Below are 24,349 nucleotides of genomic sequence, written 5' to 3'. Positions count from 1 at the left end.
AATCTGGTTTATATCCCTTTAAATGGAGCAATGGGAGGCTATGGAACATGGAGTTTTCAAAATAGAAGCCACTTCCTGGTTTGATTCTTCTCAGGGTTTCGCCTGCAATATCAGTTCTGTTATACTCACAGACAATATATTGACAGTTTTGGAAACTTTAGAGTGTTTTCTATCCTAATCTGTCAATTATATGCATATTCTAGCATCTGGTCCTGAGAAATAGGCCGTTTACTTTGGGAACGTTATTTTTCCAAACGTAAAAATAGTGCCCCCTAGCTTCAAGAGGTTATTAACAGTAAAACCTTGAAAGCAGCCCTTTCCTTAACAGGAAGCCAGTGTAAGGAGGCTAGCACTGGGGTAATATGATAAAAATGTTGGGTTCTACTCAGGATTCTAGCAGCCGTATTTAGCACTAACTGAAGTTTATTTAGTTCTTTATCCGGGTAGCCGGAAAGTAAAGCATTGCAGTAGTTTAACCTAGAAGTAACAAAAGCATGGATTAATTATTCTGCATCATTTTTGGACAGACATTTTCAGATTTTTGCCATGTTACGTAGATGTAAAAAAGCTGTCCTTGAAACAGTCTTGATATGTTCGTCAAAAGAGAGATTAGTGTCCAGAGTAATGCAGCGGTCCTTCACAGTTTTATTTGATACGACTGTACAACCATCAAGATTAATTGTCAAATTCAACAGAAGATATCTTAAAACAAGCATCTCTAAAACAAGCATCTCTGTTTTGTGTGAGTTTAAAAGTAGAACGTTTGCAGCCATCCACTTCCTTATGTCTGAAACACAGGCTTTTAGCAAGGGAAATTTTGGGGCTTCAACATGTTTCATTGAAATATACAGCTGTGTGTCATCCGCATAGCAGTGAAAGTTAACATTATGTTTTCGAATGACATCCTCAAAAGGTAAAATATATAGTGAAAACAATAGTGGTCCTAAAACGGAACCTTGAGGAAATCTTACATTTACAGTTGATTTGTCAGAGGACAAACCATTCACAGAGACAAACTGATATCTTTCCGACAGATAAGATCTAAACCAGGCCAGAACATGTCCGTGTAGACCAATTTGCATTTCCAATCTCTCCAAAAGAATGTGATCGATGGTATCAAAAGCAGCTGTTAGGTCTAAATAGTGTTGTGACAGAGAACCTTGAGTTGATCAAATTTCAACATGAACCCATTTCCTGTGTATATTTATCAATTTTCAGTGCTATAATGATATCCGTTTACATTTTTTCTGGTATTATATGCTTTTAAATCGCATTTTCGGGTTTGAACGGGAATACCCAGGAGGGGCTTGCAATTTTCTTGGGAAGGAGAAATCTTTGATTATCTGCTAAGTATTCAACCTTAGCAGATAATGTTAATTGAATGAGATTATTTTATGCAGATGAGTTGAGTTTGGAAGCTGCAGGCTATTTAGCATGTTTGGGCTGTCTATTTTCTTTGCTTATTTGAGCTGTTCTTGCCAAAATATGGACTTGGTCTTTCACCAAATAGGGCCAACTTCTTTATACCACCCCCACCTTGTCACAACACAACTGCTTGGCTCAAACGAATGAAGAGGGAAAGAAATACCATAAATTAACTTTTAACAAGGCACACCTGTTTTTTAAAATGCATTCCAGGTGACTACCCCATGAAGCTGGTTTAGATACTGTCAATCGTGTGCAAAGCTGTCATGAAGGCAAAGGGTGGCAGCATTGAAGAATCACAAATATGAAAGATATTTAGATTGTGGTTAACACATTATTCTATATGTGTTATTTTATCGTTTTCATGTCTTCACTATTATTCTACAATGTCGAGAATATATATATTTTTTAAATATAGAAAACCTGAATGAGTAGGTTTGTGTCAACTTTGGCTGATACTGTATTTTTTGTCAATGTTTTTGAAAATAATGCATTGTTGATTAGTCTTTTTCCATTAATTATGCTATGTTCTCTTGAACCAAATGGTCTATCCACAAAAAACTAATAGACAATATAGACAGAGATATAAGACATTTATACTATATAAGAATAAATAAAACAATTATGTTATTCCAGTATAAATCCAAAATTACACTAGATTGCCATATATTTTCTGTTAATTACCCAAATTGCGTAGCATGTATTTCACACATGAAAGTGAAATATTGGAAGGAACACAATCCAACATTAAAGGTAGGCTCTCATATCCTTCATTACTTTGGAATTTCATACATTGCAAGTCTACTTCCTAGTTACTAGTCCAATGCTCTAACCACTAGGCTACCCTGCCGCCCTGATAATGAATCTGCTGCACTGGTCCCTAACATGTGATGGACACTGACAAACCCTCAAGATAGGCTTGTGGTCCTTCTGTAGCTCAGTTGGTAGAGCATGGCGCTTGTAACGCCAGGGTAGTGGGTTCGATCCCCGGGACCACCCATACGTAGAATGTATGCACACGTGACTGTAAGTCGCTTTGGATAAAAGCGTCTGCTAAATGGCATATATTATTATTATTATTATTATATTGAAGAAGGGGTAAACATGGACATTAATTAGAAGTAATGGTAGATCAATTCCTGCTCCGTTCCTCTTTGCGTGTATTTGCGCTAATCAAAGAGTGGCTTTATGGTTACTAGGCTTCCGCAAGGCAATGCTTCCCTAATAAAATTGATGCAATGCTGCTCTGACGACAAACTCAATGTCTCTATGCCAATAGAATTAGCTGGATGTTTGTTTCTATCTATGCTGGAGAACTGTTCTATTGCCTTCCCGTCGGCACTCCCAAGGATTTCCCCTGTTGACACAGTAGTGTTTATACAGTACACAGCACATAGATGAAGCATGTCTCTCTCCTAAGGAGTGAGAAGCTCTATGAGAGAGGAAAAATGGAGGGATTTTGATTGAGACACTGGTGTTTTGATTGACATGAATGGGGAAAAACTGGAAAGCAACAACTCATTGGGGACTTTGAAGGGTGATCTGTCCTCCGTATCCTTCAAGATGAGCCCACTGGAGGCATCTAGTCATGTATTCTCAGGCAGTCAGCAGAGCCCCCTTCAGCCTTACTATTGCTATCACCAGCCTTCCCTATTGATCTAGTCCAAAGTATTAATGATGGCGTTTTGTCCCCGCAGACTCAGGAACCATGAGTGTTCAAAATTCTAAATCAGTTTAAATCCATTCTTTATTTGCTTTGCTGCCCGGCATTTCGTTTTTTTATTTAACCTTTATTTTGACAGGGAGTCAATGCTGAGACCAAGTTCTCTTTTCCAGATAAGCCCTGTTTAGCACAACAATACACATCAAAATCAAATACACATTAAACGACGCATCCATATATACATTAAAATACATGTTATTGTACACAACAATATGTGAAAAGAAAAACATAATCATAAAAAAGACACCTTCTTCTCTAAAGGTCCCTTAACAGATGTCTGAAATGCCCTAGAGGCACCAATTCCTTCCATTTTAAAGTTCAAAAACCAGATCTACCCAACTCAGTGGAGATGGAAGAGATCTCCGAAGTTAGCCATCCCTGAGACTGGTGTAGTATCTTGTTTGTCTATCTGTAACTATCTAACATTGTTGATGTCATTAATAGTGGGGTATACTGGGGGGGCTACAGCTGCAGGACTATGGACATATTGAAACCCAATAAGGTCAGTGAAATGATGGCATATCACCATGCCAGAGCAGCTAAGAAGGATACCATCTTGTGCCGTTCGATGACATCTTTACCCCTGACAGAGGAAGGGGGTGCTACCAAGACTGCTCCATAGGGAGAAAAATAAAGAAAGGAAATACTCATCTAGTGTGTAATTAATAGTATATATATCACCATTGCTACTAGGTAGATGGATTCATTTGACCTTGCTATTGAAAAATAAAAGAAACAGGGCAGACCAGTCATAGACAGGTGTTATGGACGTTATACACAGCACGTGTTCCTTTAATTCGGTATACAGGGCAGTCATTCTCTTTACTGACTCAGCATGGCACAGTAGGACTGTGTATGCGTGTGTGTTGTTATTTGTGTTATTACTACACATGCAGAAGGGGATCAATAGGAACAGCACCTGCAGCCAAGTTGCCTTGCTGAACTAACTGAAGAAACAGAGTGTTACAGAGACAGTCTCCAGGTGGTTCCCAATGCAAATCAGAGAGAAGCACATAAACATTTAGCCACAGGTGTGATATTTGATGAAGATGGCAAATATGAAATGTGCGTGCATGCGTTTGCAAATGTTTGCACACACGTCTCCATAAAAGAAATATCCCAAAACAAGTTCATCTCTAATGTGAACAGAAAAGGCTTCCACTCTTAATGTGCAGGTGATAGGTTATGTGATGCACAAAAGACGCTGCTGTATGCGGTGCCATGTGGGCAGGTGCAAAACAGCAATCTTGGCCTTCACGCCTACAGGAGGAAGCTGTTGTAGAGGGATGACTTATTGGTGAGTGCTGCCTACTCATTTTAAGCATATTTGCCATTGTCCTAATGGTCCTGTCTTTGTAGCTATGTTTCAATGTTTACTGGTCAAGTCACAACTGAGCCTGCGATATAAAACCTTTAGAAACTTTTACACTAGCACCCCTCTTTCAGTCTCAGTAAAGTTTTGATTTCTTTGCTTTTTTTTGGTTGAGTCGTTGTATTTTATGGTACGGTGTTGTATATTCCCCATGGGCTCTATAAAGGGATGAATTTGACCATATATGGTTAAATATGTTAAGCTGGTGAATGAGGACCCAAAAGCGACTTAACAGAAACAGAGTCTTTATTCCAGTCTTTAACAAAAACGATAATCCTGGAAATTATCTCAGGAAAATACAAACAGGAAAACTGAAATCCTCTCGTCAGTAGAGAGGAACGACTGGAGACGCGACCACAGACTGCAGGTCGCTTCGGGAAGGCACAGGCCGTAGCTGACATAGACACCTGCTCACACGCAGCATCTGAAGAAGGCAAAAACACGACGGAACAAGAACACAGCACAGCAAACATCAAACAATGATCCGACAAGGACAGAAGCGGAAAACAGAGGGAGAAATAGGGACTCTAATCAGAGGGCAAAATAGGGGACAGGTGTGAAAGAGTAAATGAGGTAGTTAGGAGAATGAGGAACAGCTGGGGCAGGAACGATAGAGAGAGAGAGAGAGAGAGAGAGAGAGAGAGAGAGAGAGATAGAGAGAGAGAGAGAGAGAGAGAGAGAGAGGAGGGAGGGAGAGAGAGGGGAGAGAGGGATAGAAAGAGGGAAAGAACCTAATAAGACCAGCAGGGGAAACGAACAGAAGAGGAAGCACAAGGACAAGACATGACAATATATGACAAAACATGACAGTACCCCCACTCACCGAGCGCCTCCTGGCGCACTCGAGGAGGAACCCTGGCGGCAACGGAGGAAATCATAGATAAACAAACGGTCCAGCACGTCCCGAGAAAGAACCCAACTCCTCTCCTCAGGACCGTAACGGGAGACGATGAAGAGGGAATCTAGGGCTATTACTCTTATAAAAATGAGACACGGGTAGAGAACTGTAAGCGTTAGAGCAATCAGGACCAAACAGGCCAGGAGAGTAACAACTAGGGACAGACTGAGACACAGCAAGGCTAAGACCAGGAACAGGAGAGAGGCGGTGGCTGTGGACAGACTGAGATACAGCAAGTGCAGGAGCAGAACCAGGAGAGATGCGGTGGCAGGGGACAGACTGAGACACAGCAAGGGCAGGAGAGATGCGGTGGCTGGGGACAGACTGAGACCCAGCAAGACCAGGAGCAGAAGCAGAAAAAAAATTACCGGACTTATTCTGCGCGCAGTCCGAACAAGCAGCCACGAAACGGCGCGTGTCACGCTCCTGAGTAGGCCACCAAAACCGCTGGCGAATAGAAGCAAGCGTACCCCAAACGCCGGGGTGGCCAGCTAACTTGGCAGAGTGAGCCCACTGAAGAACAGCCAGATGAGTAGAGACAGGAACGAAAAGAAGGTTACTAGGACAAGCGGGCGGCGACGGAGTGTGAGTGAGTGCTTGCTTGACCTGTCTCTCAATTCCCCAGACATTCAACCCGACAACACGCCCCTCAGGGAGAATCCCCTCGGGATCGGTAGACGCTACAGAAGAACTGAAGAGACGGGATAAAGCATGAGGCTTGGTGTTCTTAGTACCCGGGCGATAAGAAATCACGAACTCGAAACGAGCGAAAAACAACGCCCAACGAGCTTGACGCGCATTGAGTCGTTTGGCAGAACGGATGTACTCAAGGTTCTTTTGGTCAGTCCAAACGACAAAGGGACGGTCGCCCCCTCCAACCACTGTCGCCATTCGCCTAAGGCTAAACGGATGGCGAGCAGTTCGCGGTTAGCCACATCATAGTTACGTTCCGACGGCGACAGGCGATGAGAAAAATACGCGCAAGGGTGGACCCCATCGTCAGTATGGGAGCGCTGGGACAGAATGGCTCCCACGCCCACCCCGACGCGTCTACCTCGACAATGAACTGTTTAGTGACGTCAGGTGCAACAAGGACAGGAGCGGATGCAAAACGCTTCTTGAGGAGATCAGTACAACAATCATACGACCGGTGAGGAGGAAGGGAGTTGGCTCTGGACCGACTGAAGACCGTGCGCAGATCATGATATTCCTCCGGCACTCCTGTCAAATCACCAGGTTCCTCCTGTGAAGAGGGAGCAGAAGAAACAGGAGGAATAGCAGACATTAAACATTTCACATGACATGAAACGTTCCAGGAAACGATAGAATTACTAGACCAATCAAAAGAAGGATTATGACACACTAGCCAGGGATGACCCAAAACAACAGGTGTAAAAGGTGAACAAAAAATCAAAAAAGAAATGGTCTCACTATGGTTACCAGATACTGTGAGGGTTAAAGGTAGTGTTTCACATAATATACTGGGGAGAGGACTACCATCCAAGGCGAACATGACCGTGGGCTCCCCTAACTGTCTGAGAGGAATGTCATGTTCCCGACCCCAGGCTTCGTCCATAAAACAGCCCTCCGCCCCAGAGTCTATTAATGCACTGCAGGAAGCTGCCGATCCGGTCCAGCGTAGATGGACCGGCAAGGTAGTACAGGTACTTGACGGAGAGGACAGTGTAGTAGCGCTTATCAGTCGCCCTCCGCTTACTGATGAGCTCTGGCCTTTAACTGGACATGAAATGACAAAATGACCAGCGGAACCGCAATAGAGACAGAGGCGGTTGGTGATTCTCCGTTCCCTCTCCTTAGTCGAGATGCGAATACCCCCCAGCTGCATGGGCTCAACACCTGAGTCAGTGGGGAAAGATGGTAGTGTCGGGGAGAGGGGACACAGTTAACGCGAGCTCTCTTCTATGAGCTCGGTGACGAAGATCTACCCATCGTTCAATGCGAATAGCGAGTTCAATCAAAGAATCCACGCTGGATGGAACCTCCCGGGAGAGAATCTCATCCTTAACCTTAGCGTGGAGTCCCTCCAGAAAACGAGCGAGCAACGCCTGCTCGTTCCAGTTACTGGAGGCAGCAAGAGTGCGAAACTCTATAGAGTAATCCGTTATGGATCGATTACCTTGACATAGGGAAGACAGGGACCAGGAAGCTTCTTTCCCAAAAACAGAACGATCAAAAACCCGTATCATCTCCTCTTTAAAGTTCTGATAATCGTTAGTACACTCAGCCCCCAGATAGCTGTGCCCCAATCCCGAGCCCGACCAGTAAGGAGTGATATGACGTAGGCGATCCGAGCTCTCTCTCTTGAGTATGTGTTGGGCTGGAGAGAGAACACAATATCACACTGGGTGAGAAAGGAGCGGCACTCAGTGGGCTGCCCAGAGTAACATGGTGGGTTATTAACCCTAGGTTCCGGAGACTCGGAAGACCAGGAAGTAGCTGGTGGCACGAGACGAAGACTCTGAAACTGTCCTGAGAGGTCGGAGACCTGAGCGGCCAGGGTCTCAACGGCATGACGAGCAGCAGACAATTCCTGCTCGTGTCTGCCGAGCATCGCTCCCTGGAACTCGACAGTAGAGTAGAGAGAATCCGTAGTCGCTGGGTCCATTCTCGGTCGGATCATTCTGTTAAGCTGGTGAATGAGGACCCAAAAGCGACTTAACAGAAACAGAGTCTTAATTCCAGTCTTTAACAAAAACGATAATCCTGGAAATTATCTCAGGAAAATACAAACAGGAAAACTGAAATCCTCTCGTCAGTAGAGAGGAACGACTGGAGACGCGACCACAGACTGCAGGTCGCTTCGGGAAGGCACAGGCCGTAGCTGACATAGACACCTGCTCACACGCAGCATCTGAAGAAGGCAAAAACACGACGGAACAAGAACACAGCACAGCAAACATCAAACAATGATCCGACAAGGACAGAAGCGGAAAACAGAGGGAGAAATAAGGACTCTAATCAGAGGGCAAAATAGGGGACAGGTGTGAAAGAGTAAATGAGGTAGTTAGGAGAATGAGGAACAGCTGGGAGCAGGAACGGAATGATAGAGAGAGAGAGAGAGAGAGAGGGAGAGAGGGAGGGGGAGAGAGAGGGATAGAAAGAGGGAAAGAACCTAATAAGACCAGCAGGGGGAAACGAACAGAAGGGGAAGCACAAGGACAAGACATGACAATATATGACAAAACATGACAAAATAGGGGTATTGCTAATAGCCAAGGCTGTGCATGAGCACCCTTGGCTGAGAACAGTTGGTATTTATCAATTATTTTCTCTTACCGGTCTGCGTATGACTCTCATAGGATTGTTTGATAAATCACACCTTTTCTATGCATGGGAACATTCAAAATGTTGTCCATAAGTAGTATTTTCTAATGTTTTCTACACAATATTGATAAATGAGGCCCCACGAACACCATAGAGGTAACTTTAAACTAATTTGAAAAACACATCTGATGCTAATTTCATTCAAGCATTATCAACAGAGCGTCATTTTAATCCAGTCCGATTATGGACCTTACCTTGCTCTATTTTATGCACTTTCCCTGCAGCTAGCATGCTAATTAAGTTACTGTGGGGACACAAGATCCATCTGCCTCCCTGTTTCAATGGCATGCTTTAGATTGTCCCCATTCCATCTTTAAATAAACAGCATTCCTTTGAACCTGGATAATGCTATACCTCTTCTATTTCGTCTTGTCTTCTAGCGCACGTCGGCCACATCCCACTCTCTTTTATTCTCTCCGCTGATGCTGGGTGCTGGAATCTTTTTTTGATCTGAATTATTGATTCACGGGTTTCCAGCAGAGTTTGCCTTAATCTGAGGGATCTGGAGATTGAAGGCGCCTCGACTCAAACCAGGGCCATCCAGATTGTTTTGCATGTGTATCTGGCTGTTTCATTGCTAAACCAAACTCCCACTCCAATAAATACTGTATCCATGTGCTCATCTCATTGCTTGACATTTAAAAAAAAATATTATCAGAGATTCTTATTGAAAATACAAAAGTAGATGTATCACCTTGTCATTCACATATATGATGATACAGCTACTCTGATTCATTTGGATCGGCCCATTGTAAGCAAGAGAGCAACACTATAGAAAACTGATTATTGACTCATGTGACATGAGTGGTGTTCACGAGCAGACCTTTTTTCATAATTATGTAATCATCTCACAGATGCCTTGGTGCGTGCATGTGTAAAATCACTGGGGAAGCCAAGCCAGGAAATAAAAGCCCTTTTACAAACTATGTGTAGTGAAAATTGCATTGTTTGCTCTATAACCTGTTAGTCCATATGCCTTGCCACCGTGATATATAGGCCTAAGGCCGAGACAATAAGAAGACACAGTGGCAGAATCAATTCAACCACACCCTTGTTTCATCACAAAACCTGAGAGAAACATCTGTCCGGTGAAGTCCACAAAGCATATTGCACGTAGCAAACAGTTACATTGCCTTCAATCTAGTCCAAATTCCATTTGTGTGTGTGTGTGTGTGTGTGTGTGTGTGTGTGTGTGTGTGTGTGTGTGTGTGTGTGTGTGTGTGTGTGTGTGTGTGTGTGTGTGTGTGTGTGTGTGTGTGTGTGTGTGTGTGTGTGTGTGTGTGTGTGTGTGTGTGTGTGTGTGTGCAGTAGAAAAAGCATGTTGACTCATCCTATTTGTAGAGAAACGCCTATGACATCCTCCTCACAATGTATTAATTTATTCTTGGATCAGAATCGCCGTTGTAATCATTGGCCAGTATAGAGAATTAGGTAAAACCAGAAGTCCCCAAATCCTTTTCTCCATCTATGGCTAATTTAGGAAAGGGAAGATTTTAGCCAGCTATCTAGCCAGCCACCGGACGACAATCACACAACGAGGCGCAAAAATTCAAGTTGTTTTTTGTAAATTAAGTTTTGCGTAATGTGATTGGTGTGAAGCCTAATCCTAACTGGCTTCCCTTGACACTTTTTTTTCACTCGGTTTAGCTCAATGCTGATTGGCTATTATTATTATTATTTAAATGTTTTATCAAGGGATGGCAAATGCCCACTGACGTCCCTTGTATTCAATGCTATGGGCAGCAACAATGTCATACTGTTTTTGACCAAACAGCCTTAGATCGATGGGTTACACATAAAAAGAAAGAGGGGCGCTGTTTCGCTTGCTCGTATGCTTTCTCCAGTGAGAAACATTCAGCCTCTTGCGAATATAAGGACAAATGTGAAACACAGAGAGACAAGAGATACACATTTAGTTTTTGTTGGTATGCTCTTGGGGGATTTCCATAACTCTCCACTGGTGCATGCATGCCTGTGTGTGCATGCTTGATTAATATACTGTTCATATACAGTTGAAGTCGGAAGTTTACAGACTTTTCAACCACTCCACAATTTTCTTGTTAACAAACTATTGTTTTGGCAAGTTGTTTAGGACATATGCTTTGTGCATGACACACGTCATTGTTTACAGGCAGATTATTTCACTTATAATTCACTGTATCACAATTCCAATGGGTCAGAAGTTTACATACACTAAGTTGACTGTGCCTTTAAACAGCTTGTAGAATTCCAGATAATGATGTCATGGCTTTAGAAGCTTCTGGTAGGCTAATTGACATCATTTGAGTCAATTGGAGGTGTATCTGTGGATGTATTTCAAGGCCTTCCTTCCAGCGCAGTGCTTCTTTGCTTGACATCATGGGAAAATGAAAAGAAATCAGCCAAGACCTCCACAAGTCTGGTTCATCCCTGGCGAGCAATTTCCAAACGCCTGCAGGTACCACGTTCATCTGTACAAACAATAGTACGCAAGTATAAACACCATGGGACCACACAGCCGTCCTACCTCTCAGCAAGGAGATGCGTTCTGTCCCCTAGAGATGAAGGTACTTTGGTTGGAAAAGTGCAAATCAATCCCAGAACAACAGCTAATGGTCTTGTGAAGATGCTGGAGGAAACGGGTACAAAACTATTTATATCCACAGTAAAACGAGTCCTATATCGACATAACCTGAAAGGCCACTCAGCAAAGAAGAAGCCACTGCTCCAAAACTGGCATTAAAAAAGCCAGACTACGATTTGCAACTGCAGATGGGGACAAAGATTGTACTTTTTGGAGATATGTCCAATGGTCTGACGAAACAAAAATAGAACTGTTCGGCCATAATGACCATCATTAAGTTTGGAGGGAAAAGGGGGATGCTTGAAGCCGAAGAATACCATCCCAACAGTGAAGCACAGTTTTGGCTGCTTACTCTTGAAGCGGTAATAGTAGAACGCACAAGGTGCAATTTCAAATTGGGTGGTGAATCATCCGTTTTCCTCTTGACATGTCAGTCATTGCAGACCAGAAAGCTGTTTTATCACTCGTCCGAAATGTCCAGATCAACTAGCCCATGTCATTAAATATTTTTGAGCTAGATTTTTTTTAGCCCAAAGATTTTGTTGTAATGTTTGAGTCACTCAAATATCACATGAAGACACGGAAAATGTGTAGATTTGCAGTAAATAAGCTTTAAACCTGCAAAGTGTTCTCTCCGCCACCAAGATGGGTGTAAACAGTGCTTGCTCCTCATTGCTGGAATGGGGGCCTGAGTGTAATATTTTGTGATCCATGATTTAGCAGACACTCTCAGCCAGTGCAATTAGGGTTAAGTGCATTGCTCGAGGGCACATTGACAGATTTTCTTTCTTAAGTCAGCTCGTGAATTCAAATCAGCAACCTTTTGGTTATGGGCCAAATGGCTTGACCACTAGGTTATCTGCCAATTGAATATGTGCAATGACTGCTTTGATAAACATCATGAGAATGTGCTGCTGCTGAGACTGCAGGGAATGCAGTTATTTTTAACATCACCAAGTAGGCTAGAAGAAAACAGACACGACTCTGCACCTGATCTGAAAGTGTTAACCCTGTCACCCGTCAAATCCAACGTGGATGTAATTCCCAGTGTCCTCTCTGCTGTGGTAAGACCATGGATGCGTCCCAATAATCGATATAGAGAAATGTATTTTAACCCACTCCTGCACCAATCCAATGTTTTTAGATTTGTGGGAAAGAGTGAACGAGTGCACACTTCAGGAGAAAAGAGGTATTATTGGGATGCACTCCACGGATTGTCACGTGTGGATCAGAGCGCCTCTCTCCTCTCCAACAGATATCGGACACGACACAATGAACCAATGGAGGCTTTCCACACTGTTATACCTTTTAAATGATCTGTCAGAATGGTTGATTATCTGACCATTTTCTTCCCCCATTTGATTTGAGTTAAGTAGACAATCAGAGGCTATTTCCACCCCATGGGTAGATACATACTCTGGCATTTTTATTCCGCAAGGATGTTTAAATTAGACTAAATGTAACATTTTCTATTAACTGGATTTGACTAAGCTTTTTGGGGGGGAAATTGATTGTACTCCATAAATGTGTTTTTATAATCTCTTTGTAATATATAATATATAATCTCTTTATTTTTGGCACACAGGTGAATTTATGCTTGTCTTCTTCTTAAGCACTTAGCTTGGGCCTGCTGGTTTAAATGATGTATGGGAAAAAAGGCTCCGACTAAATGAAAAGCTGTGAAGTTTTTTTCGAACTGTATGTGCTGTGTCAAATTCAGAGAGCAGTTTTCTCTCTTACAGTAGCATCTCCTCACATGCACTCAACAGTTTTACACTGCCATGTTTTTGATACATATTCTTTTCAAACGTGTTTAGCAAACAAAATAGTTATTCTGGAAAAATATGGAAACAGGGTTATTTAAGCAAGTGTGCTTTACGCAGCTGAAGAAAGGAGAGAGGGTAGGAGGAAGTGATATTACGAAACCGATGAACTAGCCTACTAATATTGATGCAATCGTTTTGTCTAGGTGGTCCTCGGCCTAGTTACACGGTCTGTTATCTGAATGAATGTGTGCATTTATGTGAGAACCGTGTTTGAGGACCGTGTTGGATGACCAACCAGGACACAACAATTTACGAGTTCTCGTCCCACTACCACTTGGCCTTTTGGACAGCCAGTCCAAGTGGATGATTATTTGTTAAGATGGTGAAGAAACATAAATATGTACATAAAGGAAAAACACCAAAGGCATTTCAAAATTGAAACCTAAAAAACTAACGAAAGGCTTCATGGCCAGCAAACAAACCCAGCAGCCTCGTGGCTTGCCAGCTGGGATACTGACTGACAAGTGGGGTATAATACGATGGAAGCTAGATCTACTCAGGATTTTATAAAGCTAGTCAGCTTCAGTCAGCTTAAGCTTCATCCATACTACGAAGGTGGATATTGATCATGCAGCTGCCGCGAAGTCAAACAGGCTTTTAACTGTGCGTGCATGTCACACATGGCTAGTCGAACTATTCATTGAGACGATGCTGAACCATCAATCCATGGGCGGGTCAGTGCCACATTTTCATTTTAGCCGAAATCAACATGAAAGAAAGGTTCTTGCAATTTCAGCAGGTTATGGCGTGTTAGAAGTGCCGTCTTTCTTTTATTGCTTATCGTTAAGTGCCGTCTTTGATGTGCTTTGGTGTGCTTATCAACGCACAAGCACCTTTCTTCCCACTCCTCTCAAAAGTTTAACTGTGCTGGAACTTTCAAAATGCATCCTGTCAAAATGTGTGATGTGATAAGACATTTTCATTGAACTGTTTTTAACACACACGAAAAAACATTTGATTCATAAAATATTTAATCAGTCATCTTCCTCAAAAGAAGGGGATGATGACGCAATCTTTGCAAGAGGGATGGATTCACTGTTACTGTAATGCTAAAGACTACCAGTCTGGTTTAAAGATGCACACTTTTATGAGCTCACTTTGCGCCAGTCTTACCAGCAGGGAAGCTGTCAACAATATTTCTTCAATTTTTTTTTAACATAGCCAAGTTTTTCTACTCAACACTTGACATGACTTTTTTCCTAAAGTGGATTCGGTACACGCCACAACTGCAACTGTTATTAGACCTTCGCACTAGGAGTGCAAGGCGACGTGAAACATTTAAAAGCATTTCACTCTGGTCGATATCAGAGTGAGCAGGAAGTCCTGTTTTTGCATGTTTGGCATTTAGCACATCCTGGCAGTGGCTGGCTGGTCTCACACCGATACAGCCAGTGCAGAGACTTTTTAGTTTGTGGCCGTATCTCCGCTGTGAGTTAGGCCCCAAGGTAACAGAGGTGTCCACACTTCTTACTGGACAGAACCCACATTTCGCCATGTCAGTGCTCAGCAGACGCCTTATGTGATTTGACATCTCGCCACCTCAAGTGGAAACGGTAGTCATGAAAGGAGTTGGGATTGTGTGTGTGGGTATGCGTGTGCGTTATGTGTTTCACTCTTATATTCTCACACGGTGTCTCCCAGTTGGGCCGGCCTGAGTGCTGCCTGGAGTTAGAATCAAGACTGTGATTATCCGATCAAGAGGCTTAAGGCTCGACATGACCATGTTCAAAAGGCTTTCCCAGAGCATGTGGTTTGACCTGTTAATTCTTTGAGGTGGTATTCTAGAACATGCTTGGTGCTTTTTTCGAACTGATGCAAAGGTGCTTGGTGCTTTTTCACCAAGCCTGGATCTGTATTGCCTCAAACATTTGACATATCAAAACTTGCACAACTCTTTTTTTTCTCCCTTCATAATGATGCACCTCAAAAGCATTATGTTTGCATGTCTCGGTACTGTGATGTTTTATTCAAATACAGGGCCCCCTGCTAAGATACAATAAGAGACATTTCTATCCAGTTTTCTGAGCACAGATGCCACGTTATGGAAAAACCATGGGAATTGACCTATTCCTTCTCACACCTCTGCTTTAAGCTTTAATGATGGCGACCCCATCGTGGCGTTAATGGGCCGTGATATCATCCTGTTGCGTCCATATGCCTGTGTGAGCTGTACTTACAGTACACTACCCCGGCTCCTGCCATTTGCTCTGTGTACACTCCACACACACACACTTCCAACAGTCTAGAAATTGGGTGAGGTTATATGAGCAGTGTAGATTTAAATGAGTCTTCAACACATACAATTCAACTAGCTCAATTCGAGGGAGAGTGCTACGGATGTATACAGTGTGGAGTAGTAGAGGGGCTAATTGTATTCCTCTACAGCAGAATTCTTTTCACCCCTCTGACAAAAACAGCACTTCAAATATGGACATGGGCGTTACACGCAAACAATAATCTCAATGAGTAGATGGGGGGGGTTCTCTCTCCACTTTTTCAGTTTATATTCTCTTTTTTTCCTCTCCTTCCCTATTTGTCCTGCAGAAACCCATGCATGTGTCGCCTTGAAGCGCCATACAGGGATAATTAATTCTGCCAAATGTTATGTATGTTTTCCACTGATGGGGGAACAGACGGTGATGGAGGAGAACATGGGATGGGGTGAGCGAGGAGGGGGGACTCTTTGAGGTGTTGCTTGTATCGACTTCCACTCACCCGAGGAGAAGGAGTGAGTGAAAAAAAGGAATGCTAAAAAAAAAAAACATTTGTGCCTCTCTGTCACGAGGATCAAGAGGTTGCCGCTAAGACTTCAAAGCCACCGGTGTGCCAGGGTTAAGTGTGTTGGAAGGTGGGTTTTGGGGAACGCCTGGCTCTAACAAGTTTATCTCGCCCTTTAAATCAGTTTGGGGCATGAAAGTGTTGGGAGCAGGCTGTACCAGAGGCGGTCGTCTTTGACTGCTACCTATGTCCGCAAATACAGGTTCCCCTTAAAGCGTGCCATTGTTTTGTTGGCAGACTCGACAGGTTGGCCAGAATGAGACTACCTCTACGCTGTGCTCTGCTTGGAGGGTAATCAAGCCTCACAATGCAACGTGTCATTCCTTCTCCCTGAAGCAGCCACAGCCTCTCGCATTCTTTTAGTGTCCCTTCATGCATAAGGCTGTTTGCAATTACTCTAATTATAAGAGAGGTTATTTAAAGCCCCATGTATATGCCCCCCTCCCAAAACAGACATGAACACTTCATTAAACAAAGGGGTGAAGCATCTGTACAGGTCTGGTTTTGAAGGAGGTATCTCTGTTTTAATATAAAACAATGTAAGCCCATGTGTATAATTACCTACATGACATCATGTACCAAAATGTTTAATTAGGACCATAGCTGTTCAACTAGCATACTGCCTCAGAGAGCCAACCCTTTTTATGTTGTTTTCAGAACCCCAAGAGCTGGCTGCTTACTCCATATCACATAACTCTTGTTCTGTAAGAGCACAGAAAGATTGACAGCAAGCCATGTCTTTGGTTCCCTATAAGTCAGGGACCCAGGCCTGAGCCTGCCTGCTCCTCCAAACAGATGTCTACAGTGAAAACCTCTTTGAATCGCTGGAGAAAGTCTGTCAGAACAGGACTGAAGACCAGCTCAGGAGCAATCTCCTGGCAATCTCCTGGCCTCAACAGATGTTGTGGAGATGTGGGCTAATGTGCACCACGTGCCATAGTGAGGCATGTTTGTGTGCTGTGTTTGTGCATGTAATGCATTGTGATATGTTGTAATGTGTTGCAATGCATAGTGATATAATGTATGGGATGATGTACAGTAACATTATATAGTCAGGCGAGGGTCTTGAGAACAAGAGAGAGCGAGAAGCCTCTGTGTTTTGGCCCACATTTATCACGTTATATATAGCAGGCTTGGGTTCAATTCTGAATTGAATTGTTCTTGAATTTGAGTTGGCCACGCCCCACAGGGAATTGAATTTGATTGAAAGAAAGTCGATTTTAAATAAATTCCATGAAATTCAAATGGCTTATTTATTCTACACATCACTACTGTATACACATTTATTTTGACATTGTGTATGGTTACCAATACTCTCATAAATATTGTAAGAACAAGTTGTGGGTTGTCTGTAATCATTTATAATTCCCTTAATGTTTTACCGCAGATCAAACACTGCAATAGGAAAGGGGAGAAATCTAACATTTCATGACAATCTGAGTTATAATCCAAATAATGTTTGAAATGGTATGTATACTCTTTGCATTAATAGTGGCAGATCCTTTTGATAAAATCTTTTTCAAATGAATGAGACTTTCATGTATCAGTTGAATTGCTTTGAATTAAATTATACTTCCATCAATTGAAATTCATTTCAAATTCTGCTTCCTGTGGGGTGTGGCCAATTAAAATTCATGGGTTGAATTTAATTACATTCAGAAATGTAGGATGATATATGTGCTCCTCTGTATTGTAAATCCAGATCAGGAAATCCATATCTCTCTCTCTCGCACTCTCATTTGTACTACCTTTCTCCTTTTGGACCGCCTCTCTTGCTCTCTCTTCACCCCATGAAGGGGATTGGTGTGCATGGATCTAGCAAGACAGTTACTGTACCGTCATGGTGTTATTGACATTGAGCCAAATCAAGAGCAGACTTCTGGATCATTTGTGGTTATGGTTTCAAACTATGTCATGGTTGCCATGTTGTGTGTAAAACATTCCCTTGATGCCCAGCGTTTATATTTATGAACTACGAATGAAGCCTTTGATCCTCAAGCCGTGAATTTAAGTGACCTCTTTGTTGGCGTGTGAAAGAGATTCAAATGATGTTACAGTATCTTTGACGGAATGGACAATTTGCGTTTTTCACCCTGGTTCCTCTTTGGGATGCCGCCTGGGATGATTAGGCATTCCACATGCACACATTGGGTTATTTTTCTCTTCTGATTCAAAGCCATGCTGATTTATGCTCAATTATAAAAGATGAACCAAAAATGCTCATAATTCTGCTCAGACATCTCGCTTGATCTCCCTAAATGCACAGTTTTATGCTTCACGGAAACCCATCTCATCATGCACTGTTCTTCCACTTTAGATTCAAATTATTTGTAATTTTCTGCATTATGAATTCCCATACATTACTCCTTGAGCATAATTAACAGAGAATAAAGATAGGGAAGCTAAACCTGACAATCCATTGACTTCATTGCATGGGCTTGGTAATAGTGAAGCAGATGGTAACGGTGCATTCTGTACACACTAGTCAAAAAACTGCACTGTAGTGTTCGCTCTAAATAATTGAACTTGGAGAAAACTGAGCATCTGACACTTTCGTTTAGGTGAATTCGGTGGTGATAAAGTAAAGTTTTTCCCTGTTTCTATCTCTCTCCCTCACCCACCACACTCTCTCTCTCTCTCTCTCTCTCTCAGGTTGACATGCTCCTGCCTACAAAAATCACAGGCATCATTACCCAGGGGGCCAAGGACTTTGGCCATGTCCAGTTCGTCGGCTCCTACAAGGTGGCCTACAGCAACGATGGAGAGAGGTGGCTCGTGTATCAAGATGAAAAACAGATGAAGGACAAGGTGAGCCATCCTCACTCCAGTACTATGAAATACATGTAACCCAAACCCTGCATGCCATTAGTAGTGAAAGGGACAGTATCCATCAAAACTCAAGTATAATATTAGTAGATTTAAAAGGCCAAAACTATGTTGATATGCAGTAAAATCCCAGATGAATCCAAATAGAAATGTTAATTTTGCAACCAAGAATTGAATCCAATTGAATGAAAAAGTGAATGAGTAGGAGAAGCACAACGAGCAGAAAAAAAGACAATAAATGCTAAAGCGATCAATCAAACCCAAAACAACGATTGACAGAATGAATGGGGATTGTGCTGCTTATAGTTGTCAAGCTCTGACCCAATCTCATCGCTCTGTGTTAGCACTGCACCTTCCCATCTCAGGCTCCAGCACAGCTTGCTGAGGCCTCTCTCTGACTTTCTCTTGGCTCCTGGATCAGATAAGGGCACGTTGTCTAGCAGTCCTGGTCGGCTCGCTGCCTGAAATGGTGTTTACGGTCCTTCGACAGAGTACATGTGACCATTCCGATCGCCCACGCCAGCTAACGGAAAGGGAAGGAGGCTGTGACAACACTCTGCTGTCAGGAGAGCAGCAGCACTCCCGGGCCTGTTGCTTTAAAGGAGGCCTGTTAACTTTGCTGCTCTTGCTGGGTTGTTTAATGATAAGGATTTCCTGGAGCTTCTGCTGATGATGGTCAGAGCAGGACTAACCTGTGAGGAAACACACCTACACATACACCTAAAAACACATACGTGTGGCAGAGATGGTTGTCCTTCTGGAGGGTTCTCCCATCTCCACAGAGGAACTCTGGAGCTCTGTCAGAGTGACCATCGGGTTCTTGGTCACCTCCCTGACCAAGGCCCTTCTCCGGTTACTCAGTTTGGCAGGGCGGTCAGCTCTAGGAAGAGTCTTAGTGGGTCCAAAGGTCTTGCATTTAAGAATGATGGAGGCCACTGTGTTCTTGGGACCTTCAATGCTACAAAAAAAAAAGATTGACCCTTCCTCAGATCTGTGCCTCGACACAATCCTGTCTCTGACAATTCCTTTGACCTCATAGACAGGTGTGTGCCTTTCCAAATAATGTTGAATCAGTTAATTTTACCACAGGTGGACTCCGTTCAAGTTGTCGAAAAATATAAAGGATGGTCAATGGAAGCAGGATGCACCTGAGCTCAATTTCGGGTCTCCTAGCAAAGGGTCTGAATAATTATGTAAATAAGGTATATGTTTTATGTTTTCCTTTTGTCATTATAGTGTACTGTGTGTAGATCAACGAGGCAAATGTTTTATTTAATACATGTAATAATATGTGGAATAAATCAAGGGGTCTGAATACCTTCCTAAGTCACTGTATATATGATGTTGGCTTGTTACGACACATATCACCCTCCAATGGGCACACATCAATTTATGCCAACATGTACAAATACATCTTCAGTTTAGCGGCCCATGCCTGAAAACGCTTCTCCATCCACCACTCAAATGCCTCGCTTGAGTAGTTTATAATTTCAACCACAAGATGATCTTTGGATGTGGGCCACCGCTTACTCCGTGTGAGTTTCAGCCAAGCAATCTCAATTTTAACAACTGGAGGAATTCCAAATGTTTGGCAAGCCTGGCAGGGCTGAGAGAAAAGTGATAAAATATACACTGTCAAGATCATAGCAACCTTCGTGTTGAAATCTATAGTTCGTCCTCAGGATTTGTGGCCATAAAAAGAGTAGAGACTGAGAATACAGTGATACTACAATGATGCTATTCATACGTAGTAAAACAATAAAATATGCAATCCACAAACAAAGCATCCTATCAAATCATCCTATGTCCTATTATCCTTACTCAGGTTCTACTGCATCTTTTAGAGCAAGGCCTGGGGGATATTAATCAGTGTGTCCCAGCACAGAGCTGTGAGGAGCTTTCCAGATATAGGACTTTTCAAGGTGTTTCCGCCTCTCAGTCGAGTGGAGCAGGTGATTAATGCTAGAGGACACATTAGGCTTCCGGACTCCAGAGACTTTTCCTGTCACGCCACAGGCTTGGAGAGGTTGGCCTGGGCTGCCTGGGCTAAGATTCCTGTGTCTCTGTCTGTCTGTCTCTGAGAGAGAAAATCCGAAGTCCAGAGAGTTTGTGTGCGTACAGTATGTGTGTGGTTTTATGTGCACATTCATGCATGTATGTTTGCGCGCAAGACAGAGTGTACGTTTGTGTGTGTGTCTGGCTGGATGGGTGTCTGGCTGGGCACAGCATTGTACATTTTCTCCTCAGGTCTCTCCCCTCCTGAGCCTGAGTGTGGCAGAGACTGCAGGCAGTTAGATCTAGATTGAGAGAGGAGAGGCCTCTGTCAGCATATAGATACCCATGGACACTATAACAATTTATTTTATTTAACTAGGCAAATCAGTTAAGAGCAAATTCTTATTTTACAATGACAGCCTTCCCTGGCCAAACCCTCCCCCTAACCTAGACGACACTGAGCCAATTGTGTGCCACACTATGGGACTCCTGATCACAGATGGTTGTACTACAGCCCGGTATCACACCAGGGTCTGTAATGATGCCTTTAGCACTGCGATGCAGTGTCTTACACCGCTGTGCCACTCGTGAGCAAACCAGGGACATGCAAGCTGTCACTCACTTATATGTTGCATGTAGTTACAGAAATACTGTTTACATTCAAGTTTGGATACACCTACTCATTCAAGGGTTTTTCTTTATTTTTTACTATTTTCTACATCGTAGAATGATAGTGAACACATCACAACTATGAAATGACACTTATGGAATGATGTAGTAACCGAAAAAGTGTTCAATCCCGTTAATTTAATCAAATGCCTTTTCTGTGTAATTTGTTTAAAATGTTAAAATGTTGTTAGCAATGACATAATGCATTTGAAACTTCACGCAGAGTAAAACTTTTGTATGACTTAAATACAATTATTTACAATAATGAATCGATAGGAGTAGAGAAGAAAGTGCTTGTTTAATTGACCAGCACACCGAAGCATACCAAAGACAGCATTAATAATACGTAATAAAATAAATAACTTCTCATACGCCATAGCCTGTTGAATTTGCATGAATTTGATTTCATTTTTATTTCGGCACAAATGAAAATGTGGCACTCGCTCACCCATGGATTGATGTTTCAGCATTCTCTCAATGAAGAGTTTGGAGTTCAACTAACCACGTGCAACATGAATGCGCAGTCCACAACCCAGCTCGAGCAGGCTTGAGTAAGCGGCAATTGCACGATCAATATCCACCTTTGTAACATGGATGAGGCCGGATTGTGAAGCTAACTGAAGCTGGCTAGCTTTAGAAATCCCAAAGTAGGTCTTGCTTGCATCGTAGTGCACCTCTTTGGGCTTTGTCCTGACCACGTGATCGGGCTGGGAAAATCTCTGGGCCCTAACGACAGACTTTAGTAGCCTAGTGGTTAGAACGTTGGACTAGTAACCGAAAGGTTGCAATTTCAAATCCTCCAGCTGACACGGTACAAATCTGTTGTTCTGCACCCTGAACAGGCAGTTAACCCACTGTTCTTAGGCCGTCATTGAAAATAAGAATTTGTTCTTAACTGACTTGCTTAGTTAAATAAAAAAAAGTATGCCCTACTCACCATGCTCAGTTAGAACTGCAGTAATCTCAGCAGCAGACTCTCATGATTTGAGAGCTATTGCTGATCATACGCAGGGCCCCAGAAAAGCCATTGAGACGTCACCCTCCCTAGAGGGGGAATAAGCTCAGTTTGTATTAGCGATTTGCAGAATAATTTGGGAATTGAGCAGCCTGAAGTGACTATGAAGTGCCTTTCATTGGGAGGATAATGCAGGCATTCTCACTGCTCTCTTGTTTCAGTAAGAAGCAGGATTCTTTGAGTGGAAATGCGCTGGTGCTTGTTCAAGTGTCATTACTTCAAGCAAATCCTATGCACGATGAAGCAGAACATGTCAATATATATCTCAAATGGAATGTTTCACTTTTCAGACCTATCAAACGTACAGTACATACCAGTTAGAGTAACATCATCATTTAATATCCCTGCTGTTGGGGACCATCAGAATGCATTTTGTAAGAAACATTTTTTTGCTCCCTGGTGGGGGCTCCAGGAACAGGACTGAGAGCCTACTTTCCATAGAAAGGGTTCTGGTTAAACGTATTCTAGGGGTCATAGTTGGCTAATTTCAACCACTCAATGGCAGATTGTTTTCAGCACCTGCTGGGGTCCGGCCCACCGGTTTTACATTTCACATAATGACGATGACAAGTCCCATTACATTCCAATTAAATAGTCATAATCACACTTTTTAAAAATTGAAATGATCATGGAATTTAGTTAAGCTGTCCCAATAGGTACATATATCCCATATTGCATATCATTCTACTGTCGATTAACCACACTTAAGCACAAGGCTTCTAATTATCAACAACACAGTATACATCCCAATACGTCCATTATGCTTGTTTATATTGGAATAATTCAGGCTTGCACGTTTAACTACATATCAATGGTGAGATTGATCATTTGCTTCTGGGCCGTTGTTTTGCATACTGCCTGTCTATTGGGTCTTGTTGGATACTATGGCACTAAGAATGGTCTCCGTGGGGCAACGGACGAAAGGTCGCTAACTCCGCTGCCATGTGTTTTTTTACGGCCAAAAAGCGCAGGTCATGACCATACCTCCTAGTATTATGGAAATGTACCATCAGCATTATGTAGCCTACACAGCATGTCCATCACTCCTCGTCTATCCTTTCTAATCTCACTTCTGTGCATAATGAGGCTCACATACACTAACAAGCTCGCTGAGATGTGTGTGGGTGTTCAAGATCACCATTCATTTAATCTCATTCCCACTGTCCTTCCTTTCGCAGGTGTTCCAAGGAAACTTTGACAATGACACGCACAGAAAGAATGTGATAGATCCGCCCATCTACGCCCGATTTGTCCGGATCCTTCCATGGTCGTGGTACGGAAGGATCACTTTGCGTGCAGAGTTACTGGGATGCACAGAGGAAGAGTGACCACCCTTCCCCCTCATCTGTCCACCTGTCCCCCTCTCCCCCCTTTAATACTGGATCATCTAACCCAGATTCAGTGTTTCAATATAAACTGTGCAACCTGTAAAAAATAAATCATTTTCCAATGGATTTTTCAAGAATATGTGTTTGGTTATGGTGGGTTGCTGTTTGATTTAAACCTGCCCTTGTCCTGATTTTGTCCCTTTTTGTTTTCTTATTTTTGTGGTCAATGTCTTTTTATTCCTCTCCAGATTCCCCCCCCCCATTATGTTTGGAATGAACTTGGGGAACCTATTTGATGGGGGAGGGGGGGGGTGGCTGGAGTGTGGAGAGGGGAGAGGGGAATCACACTGTGGTTTAAACATATTGCCCTGGAAGCTACTGCACAGTGTCACTTTCTGAACATGAAACCTGTCTATCATGCTTCATTGGACATTGTTATCCCCACTGAAACTTATTTTGGAACTATCCCAAAAATCATTAAACTATCGCAACTGAATACGACAGTGACAGATATATATTTACTTTGGATTATAACACCTCTTCAAGCCAGGCTTTTAACATTACTTACACTGACATTGTAAAGCAA

General features: G+C 42.8%; 1 protein-coding gene across 4 annotated transcripts in view; it reads left to right on the top strand.

Moving 5' to 3' along the window:
* The window catches only part of LOC124036007 (EGF-like repeat and discoidin I-like domain-containing protein 3), a 297,585-nt gene extending 273,480 nt beyond the window's left edge, over nt 1–24,105 (top strand). For all 4 annotated transcript variants that reach the window (XM_046350036.1, XM_046350037.1, XM_046350035.1 and 1 more), the window contains 2 exons: nt 18,583–18,738; nt 23,614–24,105. In XM_046350036.1, the coding sequence (XP_046205992.1) occupies nt 18,583–18,738; nt 23,614–23,763 (306 nt within the window). In that variant the 3' untranslated portion in view covers nt 23,764–24,105. The remainder of the gene's footprint in view (nt 1–18,582; nt 18,739–23,613) is intronic.
* The last annotated feature ends 244 nt before the right edge of the window (nt 24,106–24,349 follow it).

Source organism: Oncorhynchus gorbuscha, linkage group LG05 (genome assembly GCF_021184085.1).
Source record: "Oncorhynchus gorbuscha isolate QuinsamMale2020 ecotype Even-year linkage group LG05, OgorEven_v1.0, whole genome shotgun sequence".
Classification (NCBI taxonomy): Eukaryota; Metazoa; Chordata; class Actinopteri; order Salmoniformes; family Salmonidae; genus Oncorhynchus; species Oncorhynchus gorbuscha.
Note: the sequence above shows the minus strand (reverse complement) of the source record. Positions and strands in the feature narration are given on the sequence as shown.